At 38.8% G+C, this 20,601-nt stretch overlaps 1 protein-coding gene across 1 annotated transcript in view; it reads right to left on the reverse strand.

Annotated features, from left to right (window-relative positions):
* Nucleotides 1-20,601, reverse strand: part of nbn (nibrin) — a 57,035-nt gene that overhangs the window by 4,240 nt on the left and 32,194 nt on the right. Inside the window, exons 14-16 of the mRNA XM_048596145.1 lie at nt 16,420-16,581; nt 13,766-13,879; nt 13,477-13,526 (exon numbers count right to left, since the gene is read on the reverse strand). Of these exons, the coding sequence (XP_048452102.1) occupies nt 13,477-13,526; nt 13,766-13,879; nt 16,420-16,581 (326 nt within the window). The remainder of the gene's footprint in view (nt 1-13,476; nt 13,527-13,765; nt 13,880-16,419; nt 16,582-20,601) is intronic.

Genomic DNA, 20,601 nt, shown 5'->3' on the forward strand with positions numbered 1-20,601 from the left:
TGCTTCAGCTTCTCAGAATATGCAGAAAGAGGGCTACTTCTGAACAAAAAAAAAACTCTCTCTCCCTTTTATACAGATAAAATGAAACACAATACTTTTCTTTGTAAAGGCCTAAAATTAGTCATTAAAACAATTTGCACAAGTAATTTTGGTGTCAAAGAAATACACAGAAAAACTGTTTACCTTCGCAAACTGGCTTCAACCAAACTCGTAAAACAAAGGTAACAATGTGAGTTTTATATTAAAAATAGTTTGAACAGCAAAGCTTGCATATTTCAGCAGTTAACTTGTCATGTAAAGAGATTATCATGCAATTAGAAAATATAATGCTGCTTGCGGCAGTTTCTGATGATTGGGATACCAAAGCTAATAACACATCTAAAAACGAACCTGAAATGATCAAAGGAATGTATAAATGAAAAATGTTCCACTGGATAGCTTGATCAACTCCCACTTTTGACCCAGATAAACACACAAGTGCCTGTTCGATAGTCTGAAACAAATTTGAACTTCCATTCGTCTTAACAATAATATTAATATTAAATTTCTGGCAAGTAATTATGATAGCTAAAATTCCTGCAACCATATTACAAAATTAGATTCCACATGTTGTTGGCTAGATTCAGTGCAAGGACTAATTACAACAGAGGTTTCTTTTGGACACTTATACCAACTCCTTGGGTTTACGTCTATAGTACTAACACTTAAATTTAGCTTGTGGACTAGAAACATTTTCAAGAGAAGTGTGTACGACCTATCAGTTTACCTGAAGCTTTTTTTTTAAAAAAAGTACCCTACCAATTTTAGACTTAAGCCCTAAAATTGTAAATGTTTAGATTTGGTAAGGATTTAGACTTTACAAAATCCTTCCTTCAAAATACCAGTGCTTCTGCTTCAGCAATCATTCAAAGAGAAGTTCAAGTTGGCTACACACCAATATACCAGACTTGAATTTAAATTAGCACAAGTACTTTATCTCTATATATCTATTTATTTCTAGCTGGAGCTAAACAAAACATCAGCAATACTTCAACAGTGAAACTACTTTATCCATAAAAGAATCAAAAAACTTACTTTTCTAAGTAAATTTAAAAAGTGGTATTAGTGTTCAAAGTAGCTTCAGAAGGGTGGGAAAATATACGTTGCCTAGGAGCACAAGAAAATGACAGGACATGGCTGCCAAACCATATTCCCATTAATGGGGTCTGATGGCATTGTACTTAACAGAATTTGCTGATACATGACTGTGTCCAGTTAAAATTGATATGCAAATCTGGATTAAAAAAGAAACAAAATGAAATTGTATTTTTTGGGAGTGTTTCGTGTTTGGGAATTTCTTAATAAAATTACATTTGTAAAGAATTACGTTTAGTAGTTTGGAGAAATGACCCCTCCCATTATTCTCTACAGAAGGACTGGGATCAAAGGCTATGATATGGAATTTCTAATGAAATCCAAAAAGGATGCCTTTGATCTCATCAGTGTAATCTGCAAAGAGTTTTAGCTCATTATTTCGCTCTATGAATAGAAGGACTGTGTGAGAATAGGAAAGTTATTTTAATGAGGCATTTCAATCAACTAAATATGAAAACCCAAAAGGTTTAGTCAAAATTAGTCCGTGGAATTCATGATTGCTTCCTGGTCCTCTGTGTCTTGGAAACAATGAAAGACAGTGCTCATCTTGACCTACTAATCTCTATGACCCTACAAGACAGGAAATAGAAATTGTAGCATACTTAAAGAACGATAACTACAGAATAACCAAGTTTAAAATTATTTTGTGAGCTAAAAATACTTAAGACAGACAGTCAGGAGAAGGCTCAGTTCAAAGAAGTGACGAAACATTAAAGAGAATGGATTGAAAGGCTGTTCAATGAACATTCTGTACAAGTGCCTTTAAAGAACAATGCAGAGCATGTTATATTAATAAATTAAAAGATAACTTTGATAAGATCTTGCAGGGAAAAGTTAAAGAGATTGGTTGAGAAACTAAAAGGGAAATCACAAATAAAGAAACAGCCCCAAAGTGACACTCAATACAAACTGAACACGATACAATTATTCTTTTAGTCCCATCATTGCAAAGTGGCAGGTCATTGAAGATCAAAAGACCATAAATAGGTAGTAGCTTCAAATAGTAAATATACCCAAAAAATGTAAATATTCTGAATCATTACTTCCTTCAAGTCTTCAAGCCTTTCCAAAATAGATCTAATATATATACAAGGGGTTTGATATTAGCAAAATGGGAATATTGAATTAACCAAGCACACATACCTCCTGAAATTGACTGCATACATTTAAAATTGCTAAGATCACTAACTTGTTGATAATAATTGAGGGAAGTCTCTGGTGATTGAGGAGTTATGGTAGATTTCTATTCATATTCATAAATGGAGATGAGCAGGAGAAAGATTCCAGAAACACAGAGGTTAAAAGCTTGGAACCTTTCAAGAAACATTTTGATGCTCAAATGGAGTCATTTTAGTAACTTCTGAATGGCTGAATATGGGTCAAATAGTTCTCAGCCCGTACATCTCAGTTCAAGACAAAATGTGTGTGAGCAGTCTTGAAAACACAGTCTGTTGTTTTTCTTGATATTTTATAAAGATTTGCATTCATGCATGAATGGTTTCAGTTCAAGGATTTGACGACCAAGCTTTTATCTTCATAATTTCACCCTGCTCAACCACCATTTTTTGCTTAGATAGGAAAACAACCCCATTTCTGAACTGAAATACATTATTTAACTGGAGATTTATTTACATGCAAATATTGTTTCTAAGCAACAAATGTTCATTGCTTTACAATGTTCAAAGAATATGCACATTTGTAAAATCTGTGTCAATATTTCTAAGCAGCATGGGAGTACACAGAACAATGCACTCCTATATTTGTCAGTGTTCTACAGCTCTATTAGCATAATTATAATGTTCATTTTCAAAAATCATTACAACATAAAACTGAGAAACAGATGAACGATTACAATTATTCCAATATAGAGAAGAGTTATTCATAATTTAAAAGGCTACGAAGTCAAGTATATAAAGACAAGCGAACTTAAACTTTAGCAGTCTGTAGGCATACCACACATGGATCATATTTAGTGTATCTAAATTCATTTGAAATGTGTCTCCCCTAAAATGTTGTGATCTAATTTGCTGCAAACTCCTTCTAAGGCTCTTAAAGTCTAACCAACTGACTCAAGATAGGCTCTATTAATATTTAGGCTAATACCTCAGAAGGACATTTCTCCATCTACACTTCCTGCTGCCTTGGGAAAGCAACCAGGATAATCAAAGACGCCTCCCACCCTGGTTATACTCTCTTCCACCCTTTTCTGTCAGGCAGAAGATATACAAGTTTGAATACATGTATGAATAAAGTCAAGAACAGCTTCTTCCTTGCTGTTACCAGAACTCTTAAATGTTGATGTTGATCTGTCTGTCTGCACCTTCTCTGCAACTGTAACACTGTATTCTGTACTTGGTTCATCTACTTTGATGCACTTTGTATGGTACGATCTGCCTGTATAGCACGGAAATCAACACTTTTCACTGTATCTCGGTACATGCTACAACAATAAATCAAACTCAAAGTCAAAAATCCAAACTGACAAACTTCAGTACATACAATCTGTGACTTCTGACTAGCAGTCCCTGCAATTGCCCTCAACAGAATTACCCGATTAGGGAATCAGGCTAATTGTGTCAAATTCAGAGATAACATGATTGGGGAAGTCAGTGATAGGGAAAAAAAAAATGGTACCAAGGTAGTGTCACTGACTAAATAAAATATAGGAGCGTGTGACACAAGAATTAAGTAAGCCTGAGTGTTTCCAGGAATTTCGTTTATATTTTAGGCTTCCAATATCTGAAATACTTTTTTCAGGAAAATGGACATGGTACCAAAGGAGACGTTAGGATGGTTGATCAAAAGCTTGATTAGTGGCTTTTTTTTTTTATAGAATCCCTATAGTGTGGAAACAGGCCCTTTGGCCCAACAAGTCCACAGTGACCCTCAGAGCATCCCACCCAGACCCATCACCCTATAACCCACCTAATCTACACATCCCTGAAAACTACTGGCAATTTAGAATGGCCAGTCCACCTAGCCTGCACATCTTTGGACCGTGGGAGGAAAACAGAGCACCCGCAGGAAACACACGCAGACACGGAGAGAATATGCAAACTCCACACAGACAGTCGCCTGAGGGTGGAATCAAACCCGGGTCCCTGGTGCTGTGAGATTTTCTGGGTGAGAGAGGGAAAAGATGAAGAGGTCAGAAATTCTAGAAAATGGAGCCTAAACAACTGAAGAAATGGTGAAGGAAAGGGAAGGAAGGGGACAATGATGACAGTTTTAAAATGCAAGGGGAAAAATAGCTAGACAGACAGGAAGAGAAACTATTTAGAGTGTCATTCAACACAGGGGCCATGGTTGGTGAGACAACCAATAGTTAGGTCAGGTTGGGCAGGGTAGTCAGGAATTTGGGGAGGTCTACGATTGGGGTGGTGGAGAATAGTCAGGTCTGGTCAGGAGAGGGAGAGAATTGATGAGAGGGAAGCATCATTAGGAGGGCTGGACATGCCTAGTCAGTTTGTATAGGATTTTGGAAAGGATTTTTACAGAGAGCCATTCCAGTAGAGGGAGGAATGTAGTAGCAGTAGGGGACAGTATAATTAGGGCGACAGATACTGTTCTCTGCAGCTGCGAGTGAGAGTCCCGAATGTTATGCTGCCTGCCCAGTGCCAGGTTACAGGTATTTTCCTCCGGGCTGGAGAGGAACTTGAAGCGGAACAGGAGGGATCCAGTAGCTGTTGTCCATATTGGCACCAATGATATTGCTAAGACTATAAAGAAGGCTCTGCTGAAAGATTTTGAGCTAATTAAAAGGAAGAACCTTCAAGATAACCTCAGGGTTCCCACCTGAGCCATTGGCAAACTGCCGTAGGATTAATGAAGTCAAGGAATTAACTGGGTAGCTGAAGATTGCAGTAGGAGGATTAACTTTCAATTCATGAAGCACTACATTAGTACTCGGGTAAAACGGAGTTATGTTGGTGGGACGAGCTTCATTTGAACTGTGCCGAGACCAGTGTCTTGGCGAATTGAATGACTAGGAATGTAGAGGGAGTTGTAAACTAATTAAGTGGGGGTGGGGGTTTGGAGAGGGGAGATGTTGGCTTACCTACGGCAAACAGGTAATGATGCCAAAATGGAATAAGAACTGATAGATGCATAGCGTTAAAAAAAATGCAGCAAATAGGATCAAAAAAATGGAAAATGGCAAGGAACAAAATAAATGAGTTAACAGTACAAATAAAGGTTAATGGGTACGATCTAACTGGAATTTCAGGGGTGTGGTTATAAGGAGATCAAAGCTAAGAATTAAATATTCAGATATATGTGACTTCTACATGACAGGCAGGAAATGGGGAAGTTTGTTAGCAGGAGATGGAATAAGTGCCATAGCAAGAAATTCTCTTGTTCAGAAGATGCAGAATTCATATGACTGCAGTAAGAAATAACAAGGGGCAGATGACCCTGGTGCATGTATTTTACAGGTCTCCAAAAAGTACCTATACTGAAGGACAGAATAAATCAGAAGATAATAACAAACGTTTAAAAAAGCAGTACATTAATCATGGATGACTTTGATCTTCATGTAGATTGGCAGAGGTAGGCATGAATAAGAATGTATAATGTGTGTTCAGGAAAGTTTCCAAAACTAATATGTTGTAGATCCAACCACGAATCAGGCTTTTTTGGATCTGATTATATGAGGCAATTTTGATAAATGTTCTCAGAGGAACAAACGGAGGAAACAGCGACCATAATGTGGTAGAATTCAGCTTTCAGTTTGAAAATGAAAAACTTGGGTCAGAAGCAACTGTGCTTAACTTCAATAAGGGTAATTTAAAAAGAATGAGGGCAGAGTTGGCTGGAGTGGACTGAGAAAGGAGTTTAACAGAAAAGATGATTCATGTAGAATGGCAGGTGTTTAAGAAAATAGTTTGATTCATGGAAGAATATATGCCAGTGAGGAAAAAGGAATCTAGAAAGGGGATAAACCAACCATGATAAACCAAGTTAAGGACAGTATCAAATTGGAAAGAAGAAAACACACAATGTGGCAAAGTTTAGTGGCAAACTAGAGAATTATAGAAGTTTTAAAAGCTAACAAACAGGGAGAAAATAAACTGAATGTAAACTAGCAAGTTATGTAAAAATCAGACAGCAAGAATTTCTTTAAGTAAACAAAGATAGAGAGGAGCTAAAACGAACATAAAGCCCTCAGTGAACGAATTGGGAACCAGGAAATGTCAGAGGAATTGAATGTAAACCTTGTAGCAGTCTTCATAATAGAAGACATTAATAGCATTCGAAAAGTATTAAATCAAGGAGAAAAGGCTGGGAAGGAAATAAAGACAATAACTATAAATGGAGATAAAGTACTAAGAAAACTTATCGGGGTTAAAGGCCGACATGTCCCCTGGACCCGATGGATGCATCCCTGTATACTAAAAGGAAGTTGCTACAGAGATAGTGGATACATTGGTAGTAATCTTTAAAGGATCCTTTCACTCTGGAAAACTCCCAGATGATTAAAAAAATGCCAGTGTAATAGACTTATAATGGAATGAGAAAACATAACTGTAGGCCAGTCACCTTAACATCTGCAATGGGAAAATATGGTGTTTTACAATTAACAGAAGATATCAACCTAATTAATAGGAAACTGAGGCAAGATTCGAATGAGGTAAACTGATTTGATTAGAATTAGAACTTTGCATATGTTTGAAATAGCTTGTGGATTCTTATTCACTCACTGGATCTCCGTGTTAGTGGCCGGACCAGCATTTATTGCTCATTCCTAATTGTCTTTGAGATGATGGTAGTAAACTGTCTTCTTGAACTACTGCAGTCTATTTAGTCTAGGTACATCTACAACGCCATTAGTGAGTGAGTTCCTCGTTTTTGAGCAAGTGACTGCGAAGGAACAAGATATTTCCAAGTTGGGGTGGTGAGTGGCTTGAAGGAGAATTTATAGGTGGTGGTGTTTCGGTGTGTGCTGCTCCTATCCTTCAAGATGGTAGCTGTCGTGGATATGGAAGGTGCGGCTTAAGGCGCCTTGGGTGAATTTTCACAGCATATCTAGTAGATGATATATTCTGCTGCTACTGAACTCAGTGGTGGAAGGAGTGAATGTTTAGGAATGTGGTACCAATCTTACAGGCTGCTTTGTCTTGGATGGAGGCAAGTTTCTCACGTGTTGTTGAAGATGTCCTCATCCAGATAAGTGGAGAATATTTCATCCCACTCCTAACTTCTGCCATGTAGATGATGGATAGGCTTTGGGCAGTCAGGATCTGAGTGATTTTCTGCAAGATTCCTAACCTTTGACACTCTTGTAGTATTTACATAGCTGGTCCAATTCAGGTTCTGGTCAATGGCAACCCGCATTGTTGACAGGCAGGGATCCAGAGATGGCAATGCCACAGAATGTCAAGGGTAATGGTTAGATTCTCTCTTGCTGGATTTTAAATTTTTTTTTTTAATTTCATTCACGGGATGAGGGTGTTGCTAACTGGGCCAGCATTTATTGCCCATCCCTAATTGCCCAGAGGGCAGTTAAGAGTCAACCACACTGCTGTGTGTTTGGAGTCACATATAATCCAGACCAGGTAAGGATGGCAGTTTCCCTCCCTAAAGGACATTTGTGAGCCATGGGTTTTTCTGACAAATTGACAGTGGATTCATGGTCACCATTAGACTCCTATTCCCGATTTTTTAAAACTGAATTCAAATTCCACCATCTGCTGTGGTGGGATTTGAACCCGGGTCCCCAAGGCATTACCTTGGTCTCTGGATTAACAGTCACAAAAATATCACTCGGTTATCACCTCCCTGTGGAGATGGCCATTACCTGACATTTGTGTGGCACATAAGTTGCCATTTGTCAGCTCAAACCTGAATATTGGCCAGATCTTGCTGCATTTGAACATGGCCTGCTTCAGTATATGAGGTGTTATGAATGGTGGTGAAAAATGCTCAGTGAACATCCCTACTTCTGACCTTATGATGGAGCAAAGTTCACTGATGAAGCAGCTGAGGACGGCTGAGGACACTACCTGGAGGAACTCCTGCAGAAATGTCCTTGATCTGAGATGGATGACTCCAACAACCACAACCATTTTCCTTTGTGTCACAAATGACTCTAACTAGTGGACAGTGTTCACTCTGATGCCACAAATGCTCAAATGCAGCCTTGATGTCAAAAGCAGTCACTCTCACTACACATCTGGAGTTCAGCTCTTTTGTCCATGTTTAAACCAAAGCTGTAATGAGTTCAGGAGCAAGGTGCCTTGGCAGACCCCAAACTGAGTGTCAGCAGGCCTGTGCTAAGCTAATACTTCTGATAATATTATTGATTACATGATCCATCACTTCACTTCAGAGTAGACTGACGGAGGATTAGTTGGCCGAGTTGGATTTGTCCTGCTTTTTGTACACAGGACATAGCTGGATATTTTTCCACATTATCAGATGGATGCCAATATTGTAACTGTACTAAAACAGATTGGCTAGGGACACGGCAACTTCAGGAGCACAAGACTTCAGTACCACTGCCAAAATGTTGTTGAGGGCTACAGCCTTTGCTGTATCTAGCACTTTCAGCCATTTCTTGTACAGTGACTTGAATTGGCTAAAGACTGTGCCTCCTCCAGAGATAACCATCATCACATCTGGATTATTGATTTGGCACTTCTGGCCAAAACTTGTTGAAAATGCTTCAGCCTTATCTTTTGCACTGACATGTTGGGATCCCCCATATTAAGGATGGGGATATTTGTACAGGCTCCTCTTCCAGTGATTTGTTTAATTTAGTTAACACTATTTATGACTGGATGTGCCATGACTGGAGAGCTTAGATTTGATTCAATGGTTCTGGAATTGCTAATGTGCAATAAAAACAATGTGGTTATCATGCAGGCAATATGGTGAAAGAAAATCATCACTTACAAGATTCTGAAGTAAATTCTAAAATGAATTTCATAATATTGTTGTCAAATAAAGAAAAAGAAAATCACAAGATTGCAAAACTCATGTCAAAATATCTAAAAAGCTCATTTTACAAGGTCATAGAACTAATCAAAAAGGCAAGATATATTGCACTGGAAATTACAGGGCAGCAAAACCAGGTTAATTATCCCAATGTGGAGGCTATTCTTGAAATTCATTTTTCAGTTCTCATGATAATTTCAATCTCTTCTTTACCTGCACAGCAACCACATTGTAGGGGTTTTGAAATGAAGTATTGGTCCTAAAATGTTTTTCACATTTCCCGATTTGATAAAGCTCAATAGATGTCATCTCTGCCACTGAAAGTAACGATTTCATAACTGTTAATTTGCAAATGGCATATCTCTAAAACTAATGGATGAATTTCAGCAAAACTTGGTACAAAGATAGCATATGACCCAAGGAATAATTGACGAGTTTCTAGCAGTGATTCGGAATGGAATTTTCCTCATCCATTAATATTAGAAAATGGGATGAATTGCCAATTTTTTAAAGAATGCCATTATTTCTGAATGAACATGAGAACTATCAAAACACCTCCTGTCCCACTAGAGGCCTAAATACCCTTGACTATTGCTACACAACCATCAAAGATGCCTACCACTCCATCCCTGACCTGCATTTTCCAAACTTAGACCATAAGGTTCCATCTCCCCACTTAAACTAAAGAAGAAGCAGAAACTAATGCATGCGGATCCAGTACAGAAAGTCACAGTGCTGGCATGAGATAGCAGATGAGCTGCTATTCGACTGCTTAGAGTCGGTGGACTGGTCCATATTCAAAAACTCAGCGGCCAACCTAAATGAGTGTGTGCCACTACCATCACAGACTTCATCATTAAGTGTGGACAGGACTGCATGCCAAAGAAGTTAATCTGAGGGTTTCCCAAACGGAAACCATGGATGAACCAGGAGATCCACTCGCTACTGAAGTCCAGGTCTGAGGCGTTCAAGTCGGGTGACCCTGACCTATACAGGAAATCTAGGTACAACCTTCACAAAGCCATTAGGGGTGCCAAGAGACAATACCAGTCTAAGCTAAAGTCCCAGATTAACCATATGAACACCTGTAAATTGTGGCAATGCTTACATGATACAACACGTTACAAAGCCAAGTCAAGTAGAATTGCTGTCAACATTGCATTCCTCCCCAATGAACTCAATGCATTTTGTGCTCATTTTGAATAGAAGGTCAGTGAAATGACGCACCTGCCCCAAAAGCCTCAGGTGAATCTGTACCCACAGTCACTGCTGCAGACGTCAGATTGGCCTTCTTGACAGTGAATCCATGGAAAGTGATTGACCTGATGGAGTCCCCTGCCATGCATTCATTTCCTGTGCACAGCAGCTGGCAGGAGTATTCGTTGACATCTTTAACCTCTCCTTACTCCAATCTGACGTTCCCACCTACTTCAAGAAGATCACTATCATCCCAGTGCTTTAATAACTACCAACTGGTGTTTATGACTCGACCATTATGAGGTACTCTGAAAGATTAGTAATGGTACACATCAACTGCAGCCTCGCAGATTGCTTTGATCCTCTACAATTAACCTACCGCCGCAACAGGTCCACGGCAGTCACCATCTCCCTGGCCCTATACTCATCCTTGGAATATATGGTTAACAAGTACAAGTACATCAGACTCCTAACTTGTTGACGATTGGTTGACCTTCAACATCATAATTCCAACCAAACTCAACTCCAAACTCCAAGACCTAGGACTTTGGTCCCTCCTCAGCAATAGGATCCTTGACTTCCTGAGCCACAGATCACAATCAGCAAGAATAGGCAACACCTTCTCCATGACATTCCTCAACACCCCGCAAGGGTGCCTACTTAGCTCCTTACTATTCTCTTTATATACTCACGACTGTGTAGCCAAATTCTGCTCTAACTCCATTTACAAGTTTGCTGATGACACCACTGTAGCAGGTTGGATCTCAAACAACAAGACAAAGTATACAAAAAATATAGAGAGCTTAGTGGCATGGTGTAAAGACAACAAACTCTCCATCAATATCAGCAAAATGAAGCAGCTGCTCATTAACGTCAGTGGAGGACACATCCCTTTCAGTATCAATGGTGCTGAGGTGGAGGTAGTTTAAGTTCCTAGGAGTAAAGATCACCAACAATCTGGCCTGGTCCCTTCATAATGGCACTATGGTTATGAAAGCACACCAATGTCTCTACTTCCTCAGAACGCTAAGGACATTTTGTACATCCAGAATGACTCTTACAATTTTTTACAGATGCACCATAAAAAGCATCCTATCCAGATGCATCACAGGTTGGTATGGCAACTGCTCTGTTCCAGATTGCAAGAAATTATGGAGAGTTGTGAACACAGCCCAGTCCATCATGCAAACCAGCCTTCCTTCAACTAACTATGATATATATTTCCCACTGCCTTGAGAAAGCAGCCAACATAATCAAAGACCCCTCCCCTCCTGGTTATACTCTTTTCTACCCTCTTTCGTCAGGATGAAGATACAAAAGTTTGGAAACACGTACCAACAGATTCAAGAACAGCTTCTTCCCCTGTTATCATACTTTTAAATGGACCTTTCATATGTTAAAGTTGATTTTTCTCTGACCATCTCTGTAACTGTAACATTATGTTCTACATTCTGTTCTAATACCCTTATGTATGGTATAATTTGCCTGGATAGCACATAAAACAATACTTTTCACTATATCTCAGTACATGTGACAATAATCAATTAAATCGAAACAAGTCAACTAGGGGTGGCCATTTGCAATTCAGTCCCTTTAGCCTGATCTGACATTTAATACGATCATGACTGATCTCATTGAGGCCTCAACTCCATTTTCCTGCCAGCTCCCCATAACCTTTTACCAATTGTTAATTAAAAATCTGTCCATCTCCTCAAATTTAGTTAGTGTTTCAGCATCCACCCCATCTATAATACTGAATTCTACAGATAAGCGATCCTTTGAGAGAAGTAATTCCTCTTCATCTGTTTTAAATCAGCCACTACGTAGCCTAAAACTCTGACCTCTTGTTCTAGATTACCCCATAAGATGAATCATCTGCTCTAGATCTAGTTTGTCAATCCCCTTTAGCATCTTTTATAACTCAATTAGATCTCCTCTCATCCTTCTAAACTCTAGTAAATATAGGCTAAACTGCTCAATCTTTCCTCATAAAACAAGCCAAGCCTTTCATCTCTGGAATTAAGACGTGATAACATTCTTCCCCAAGTAAGGTGACCAAAACTGCATGCAGTACTCCAGATATGGTCTCATCAATGTCTTGCACAATTTCAAAAACACTTTCCTGCCATTATATCCCATTCCTTTAGCAATAAATGCCAAAATTCAATTTGTGCTCCTTATTACCTGCTACATCTATATACTAACTTTCTGTAACACGTGCATGAGGACACTCATATCCCTCTGCACTGAAACATTTTGAAGCTTCTTTCTATTCAGGTAATAAGTTGCTTTTTAATTCTTTCAACGAAAATGGATAACCTCACACTCATCCATGTTAAACTCCATCTCCCAAATTTTGGCCCATTCACCTCACCTACCCATATCCATTTGTAAATTTCTTATTTCTTCATTGCAACTTACTTTCCCATCTATTTTAGTGTCATCTGCAAATGTGGCTACAGTACCTTCTATCCCTATACATCCAAGTAATCAATATAGATTGTAAATAGATAAGCCCGAGGACCGAACCTGTGGCACCCCACTAGTTGCAGCTTGTCAACCAGAAAAAGACCCTATTATTCCACTTGTTTAGTTTCTATTGTTGAGCCAATCCACTACTCAATCCACTATTTAACCTTGTGTGAACTTACCTTGTATAATAACCTTGTCAAATGCTTTCTACATCCACAGGACCTGCATTATTCACTTTGCTTGTTACATCTTTGAAGAACTCTAGCATATTAGTCAATCATGATTTACCCTTCATAAACCATGCCATCTCTGATAGCTTGCATTTGGACTTTTCAAATGTCTCATTGCTACTACCTTAATAATGGAGTCCAACAATTTTCTAATGACAGATGTTAAAGTAGCTGGTCTATAATTTCCTACTTTCTACATGTTGCGCATTGTCTCAGTTGTTGTGTGAAATTTGTCAGCACTGTCAACATATAAGCAGTGTTTTCAGACCAACTGTTAGCGACAAATTGGCTTGAAACTTCGATTCAGTGAAAATTAATTATTTTATTAAAAAAATTCATTTTTCAGCCTTCTATTTAAAGAGCAGCAAAGCAGGGAAGAGCTCAAGGAAGAGTTGTGCAATCGTAGTAATGTTGAGTTAACTGTGTGTCAGAGATATACTCTCTATCGAGTGTCATCTTCACTTTTTTTACACTGCACACAATCTTTTAAAAATTGCTTGTCGCTTACCTGAATAAGTCATCAGCAAGATTCTCCTCTTTAAGTTGCTGGCTTTGCTCCTGTAAACAAATTACATATTACTCTGGAGTGTGAATCCACTTAAAAACATATTCAGATTGAAAAATATTCTAACAGTTTAACAAAATCCATTTGGCCAGGGCTTTGTATTTTCATGGTCACTTTCATTCATTCCCCTCATCTCATGAATAAATAAAGAAAAAAAATTCATGAGAATTGACAAAATGAAGTACAGGCTGGTGAGCACAGAAGAAAAGTTGATCATGAATCAAAGACATACCTCCACTTCTTGTCTTAGCCATTCTTCGATTTCCGAGTTCTTTTTCGTTTGGTAAGCCTTCAGGTCTGTGCCTCCAATAATTTTAGGAAGCTCTTCAGCTCCAGGATATAAAACCTATCACAGCAGAAAAGAGTTCTAGTAATTTAAAACCAGAATGATAACCATTCAATGCAGAATATTCAAACCTGTATTTAATAAAAAGTTTAACAGTCAAATAGAAGGTGCCTAATGAAAGCATATTCTCAAACAGATGTAAAGCAACAGCATCACTTTCTCTCCAAGTCACAAATTATCCTGACTTAAAAATATATTGCTGTTCCTTCACTGTTGCTAGATCAGAATCTGAGAACTCCCTTCCCAACAGCAGTGTGGGTATTCCTACACCAAATGGACTACACTGGCTTAAAAAGACAATTCACCACCAATTCCTAAAGGATAATTAAGTTTGAGCAATAATTACCAGCCTAGCCAGTGACAGACACATCCCACAAACAAACAGAAGAAAAGACAGCTCCTTCTCCTGTAAAGTTCCCATTTAAGCAGACCTTCAAGAACAAAATGTTTTCTTAGATAAACACAAAATTCTTGAACAACAGAGCTGAATTCAGCTGGAGAGTGGCATCGCACCGCAATTTACTTGTTCAGACTTATTTGTGCACTCTTCAGCTCAAAAAGCTATCCTTGCATGCAGAATGTTTTCTTCATGGGATGTATTGTGACCAGCCATTTCTGACTTGGCTCACAAGGAGCAAATGGCTCGGCACAAGTCCGATGTGACAAAGCCCTTCTGGCTGATATGACACTGGACTTGCTAGTTCTAACCAGGCAGACCCACAGAACAAATTCATGCCTCATTCTATGTAAATTTACTGCCAAGCTGCAAGATGAACTTCTTTGAAGAGACAACTTGCAGGTAAGTTTATTTTGAAAACTTCTGTTATTTTTGTTTTAAAGTAACTGGAGTATGCTAGATTGTTTTTTGAGCTGCTGTCTGAACGTGTGGATGTAGTAGATGATTCCTGCATCCTCACAGTGAGGGCAAAGGATTAGCTGATCTGTCCATACAATGTTACAATAGGCATGGAGACAGCATTGACAGTGTCTCTGGGTCTGCAGCATAACCGTGAGATACAGTACAAGGGAAACTCCAAACAATATGGTTTTACAAATTGGAACTGGACTCTTCCGTACTCCTTGACCATGACAGGTCGTTGTCTGGCTGGCCAGTCATTATAGCCAGCATCTCAGCGTGCATATCCATCAATATTTTCCTGTTTGCTACTCCACTGAAGTCATCACACAAGTCCTCTGCAGCAGTGTTCATATGTAAGCTTTGCCTTCTAGTAAGCCAGCAAACAAATTATCCTTTTCTTTTGCATGGCTGTAGCTCATATATGCCCAGTGACTCAACATTTGTTAATTCCAACTTTATACTAGACTCTCAAGCACAGTGACATTAAAGGAACTGATGCCTCCAAGGATCAGATCAAATGACAGGGCCTCTTCAGCATTGTTCTGTTACTGTCTCTTCCTCTTTTGGTTGCTGAGGCTGGGCTGATGGAAGTGTTTGAGAGTAGAAAATTAGAAAGCCACAGCTGATGTGTAAAACGAGGATTGGGTAAAAAAGATGATGCCACAATGACACCACCAGCAGCTTGCGCATTATGTCATAACCTTGAACAAAGGCATGTTCAGTCAAGAAAGGGCATAAGGCAGTAGTACTCTATTCCTCAATGTTCTTAGTGACAGGTGATAATGAAGTATGTTACAACAGGTCATTTGATGCAAAAAGCCAACTTCACCGAAAAGCTCAGGAGGTGCAGGTATCTTATCCCTTCTGGCTCTGAGCTGCCCCCTTCTGTTGTGTGTCACCTTGCCCTGTATGAGTGAGGGCAGAAATGTGCAGTGATTCATTTGCGTGCTGTGCCTCCAATAACAGGTTAGAAGTATATGAAGGCATAGAGAGGTAGGTGTAAGGAATGTAGCATTTGTTGGTGCAACAGCATGAGGTAGAGTATATGGATGTTAGGTGTGGGACCTGAGTGCCAGGGAGTGCTAATGGGTTATGAAGAGGTTCTAAAGTGCTGTGGAGCATGAAGGTGGAGGTTGTTTTGGATAGATGATGTCACGCGAAGAAACATTCAGTGACAATGACCAGCTAGGTGAGATTGTAAAGCTTCTTGTCACATGGTTACCATGTCCTCAGGCCAGGCATTAGGAATTGATCTCCCTAATTACCAGCTCCCACTTCTTTTTGAGGGAAGCCCTTGAAGGCCTCTGCTTCCTGTCCCTGTTGAACAACAGCATTGCTTCTTCTGCCCACTGTCGCTACTATTGCCTCCAGGACCACATCTATCACTCTTGACACCTATCTCTGCTCTGGTGTTCACTTTTCATCTTTTGGATTCCAATAATACTATTCAGTGAAATTTCTGTTTTAAAAGACACAGACTGCATTTTAGAGGAAGTTGCAGAGATTTGCAATACATGCTGCATCACTTAATCCCTAAACTGGTTGGTTTTACACATTAACAATAGCTGTGGCAACCGAGACTGATTTTTACATTACAGGTGTAAAAGTGATAGTTTATGGTGTCTCAATTTGCAAAAAAATCTAAAACTAACAATAATATTAAATAAAACACGTGATTAACCTTTTTAAATTTTTTAAAATTCTTCAACTGGCTATTCTCTTCATTTGAGGCAAGTATTCTCCCTCTTCCAGGTTGGCTGACAACAAGCGATTTGAACACGGTTACAAGAAGTCTGCTTGGAAGAGCCTCATTACTTTCAGATTCACGAAGTAAATCCAAATTCTATAAAACAAAGTGAACATATTAACATAATTATCATAGAAATTGTTGATTCACAAATGCTCATTTGATCTCTGAATTGCTCAAAGTTTCAGTAAGATCATCTCTCACTGTTCAAACTCCAGCCAATATAGACCTATTGTACTCATTTATAATGAGGATACTTTTAGCCCAGAAATCAATGAATTAATCTACTGAACCTTTGTTGCACCCCTCTAATGCAAGTTGGATAAGGAGCTGAAGGCTGTACCTGTATATGGAACTCCAGATGCAGTCTTAGCAAAGCCCTGTAATAATTGCAACAAAACTTCCTTATTCTTCCACAGAATGACTGACAGATGTTGAGATGTTGTTTCTCGGTTTCTCTATGACTATAGCTCATAGTCCTAATCTCCTTACCCGGGACTGAAATAACTAAATATCTTTTCACTCAGAGGGTTATGAATCTTTGGAATTCTCGACTGTGAATGTTCAGTTGCTGAGTTTAACCAAGACTGAATTTGTTTAAGTTTGGAAAAAAAGGATTGAGAAACATATCAGTCATGATTGAATGGCAGAGAAAACTCAATAGGCCAAAAGGCTTAATTTTGTTCCTATATATTATGGTCTTAAAAGGAAATCAAAGGATAGAAAGAAATCAGGGAAGTTGAAGTTCATTATAATCTTAACAAATGGTGATTTAAACTTGAGTAGTGACCGCCTACTCATATTTACGTTTTATTTAAACTGCTAATATACAAGATATGAGCCATTTATATTACGAAGTATTCTTTTTTCTAAATGATGAACTGTAAGTTACTGAACATGTAGGTCCACTTCAAAGAAAACTAAAGCATTTCCTTTTTTGAAAACAAAATTATAGTCTAACTTTAACTATGGTAACTTCTCATTTACTGTCAGAAGTTTGGTTGCTAGGCTTCCAGGTTGTCTTGGGACTACAGTCTGAAGTCTGTACACAGATTATTAAGTGATTGTCTTGAGCACAACTTCAGACTATTGAACCTTGCTCAATGGAAGTGCATAATATTAACAGTACTTTGCTGTTAATGCACTTCCAACTACGTAAGCCTTTAACCAGTTTCTTACTTGCTTAAAACAATACAGCATTGAAGTGATCATGCAGCCCACCACACCTCTAGCTATTCTTTGAAATGTTCATTCATTAGTCCCACATCCATGTTCTTTCTAAATAGGCCTGCAATTTTTTTCACTTCCAAGTATTAACCTGTTTTCCTTTTGAAAGTTATTATTCAACTTGCTTCCAACCTTTTTAGAAGTGCATTCCAGATCATAACAAGTGGCTACATGAAAAACTTTTTTCCTCATGCCTTTGGTTACCAACTCTTTGGTCACTGGAAATGCTTCTTCTAATTTACCCGATCAAAATGCTTCATTATTTTGAACAGTTCTTTTAAACTTTACTGCGAAAGCAGAAAAATCCTAGTTTTCCTAATATCTCATGCAACTGAAGTTCTCCATTCCTGGTACTATTCTTATAAATCTCTTCTGCACCCTATCCAAGGTCTTGATACCCTTCAAGAAGAGTATTGCCCTACGCTGGACGAAATATTCCAGCTGGGTCTAACCATTTAAGGTTTTAGCAGAACTTTTTCCTTTTACGCGCTATACACTTAACTATAAAGCCAAGAATTCCTTCCTAAAGGGAGTGCGAGCTCAACTTGTCCTACCACCTCTTGTGTATGAATACCCCACGTCAGTTTGAGCAGTCCCTTTAATAGTACAGATCATCAATACGACTTGATGTTTCTCATTGAAGAGTTCATGACAATAAAAGGTTTTATGAAGGAAAATGAAGAAAAAGATGACAGTGTAAAATAGGCTATTGATTTGTGGAACCTTACATAGAAGAGACGACTCTATGCCACCTTCGGTAGTTTATTTTTGATGGCACAATAGCTCTGTGCACAAACATATTTTGCTAATTTCTGGTGGAAATTTTTTTTCTCGTTCATTTTCTAAAAACCATATGTAATTTTTGAAAAAACCTCTTAAATCTTGTGATAGCCACCTCTGCTCCAAGAAGAACTTTTCCAAAAGGTCAATTTTTCTTAGTGACTATGGTTTACCATCTCTGGTATAATTCCAGCAATCTATGTTGTAAATGCAAGAATAATGTTAAACCATACTGCAAAATCCAGCTGGGCAATGGAGAGATATTGAAGATAAAGCAGATGGAAGTTGTGCAGAATTGTGCATAACAACTAGGGAAAGTACAGTATAGAGTGTTGATTAACATCAATGTCTCTGCTTTGTTTATAGAATTGTTCATTTGATCAAACTTGTCAAATTATTTTGTAAATATCAACTGGACATTTCATGATACAGCTCCAAGGCAAGTAGTATTTGAACTCAGACCATCTGGCCCTGAGATAGGAACACTACCACTGTGCCACAAAACACTATGCGGACAATGGTTCTGATAGCAATTAGCACAGACAAGAAGTGATTAGGGATAGGCACCAAAGATGGAACAAGTAGCTATTTAAACAAGAGGATTGATGAGGGCAGAGCAGTGGATGTGATCTATATGGACTTCAGTAAGGCATTGAACAAGGTTCCTCATGGTAGACTGGTTAGCAAGATTAGATCACACAAATAGAGGGAGAACTAAGTAAATAGAGAGAAGAAAGGGGTGGTGGCGGAGTGTTGCTTTTCAGACTGGAAGCCTAAGACCAGTGCGTGCCACAAGGATTGGTGCTGGGCCCACTGCTTTTTGTCATTTAAATGATTTAGATGTGAACATAGGAGATATGGTTAGTAAATTTGCAGATGACACCAAAATTAGAGGTGTAGTGGACAGCGAAGAAGGTTAGCTCAGAATACAACAGGATCTTGATTAGATGGGCCAATGGGACAAGGAGTGGCAGATGGAGTTTAATTTAGATAAATGAGAGGAGCTGAATTTTGGAAAGGCAAAGCAGGCAGGACTTATACACTTAATAGTAAGGTCCTGAGGAGTGTTGTTGAACAAAGAGACTTTGGAATGCAGGTTCATAGCTCTTTGAAAGTGGAGTCATAGGTAGTGAAGAAGGCATTTGGTATGCTTGCCTTTATTGGTCAGTGCACTGAGTAGAGGAGTTGGGAGGTCATGTTGCAGCTGTACAGGACATTGGTTTGGCCACTATTGGAATATTGCATGCAATTCTGGTCTCCCTGCTATAGCAAGGATGTTGTGAAACTTGGAAGGGCTCAGAAAAGATTTACAAGGATGTTGTCAGGGTTGGAGGGTTTGAGCTGAAGGGACTACGGCTATTTTCCCTGGAGCTTTGGAGGCTGAGGGGTGACCTTATAACAGTTTATAAAATCATGAGGAGCATGGATAGGGTAAATAGAGAAGGTCTTTTCCTTTTGGTGGGGGGTGGGGGTCCAAAACTAGAGGGCATAGGTTTAAGGTGAGAGGGAAAAAGATTTAAAAAGGGACCTAAGGGGCAACATTTTCGCACAGAGGGTGGTGCTTGTATGGAATGATCTGCCAGAGGAAGTGGAGGAGGCTGGAACAATTACAACATTTAAAAGGCATCTAGATGGGTAATGAACAGGAAAGGTTTAGAGGGATAAGGGCCAAATGCTGGAAAATGGGACTAGATTTATTTAGGATATCTCGTCAGCACAGACGAGTTGGACCGAAGGGTCTGTTTCCGTGCTGTACATCTCTCGGACTCTAACTAACTGAAATGCAAGACTTATAGACATCCTTAGACAGCACAGACATTCTTCTCTACAGTTTTATGATAAGTGTCCATTAAATCTCTGGTATATTAAATAGTCAACTTAAAAAGTCTCAAAAGTTATGCGGATCCCAGGGAATTTCCCACTTGCTGACACAGACTACAAAGTATGAATTGTGTATCAGGTGACAAAACGCTAAGCAAATCTGGCCTTTACCATTTAATTTGATTTAAAAAGGGGAACTAAATAATCCTGAATATTTTTAACAGAAAATTTCCATGTGCATGTTTAGCCTCATAATTGTAGTGGACATTCTATCCTAGTGAAATGGGT

The sequence above is a fragment of the Rhincodon typus genome, chromosome 4 (genome assembly GCF_021869965.1).
Source record: "Rhincodon typus isolate 14 chromosome 4, sRhiTyp1.1, whole genome shotgun sequence".
Classification (NCBI taxonomy): domain Eukaryota; kingdom Metazoa; phylum Chordata; class Chondrichthyes; order Orectolobiformes; family Rhincodontidae; genus Rhincodon; species Rhincodon typus.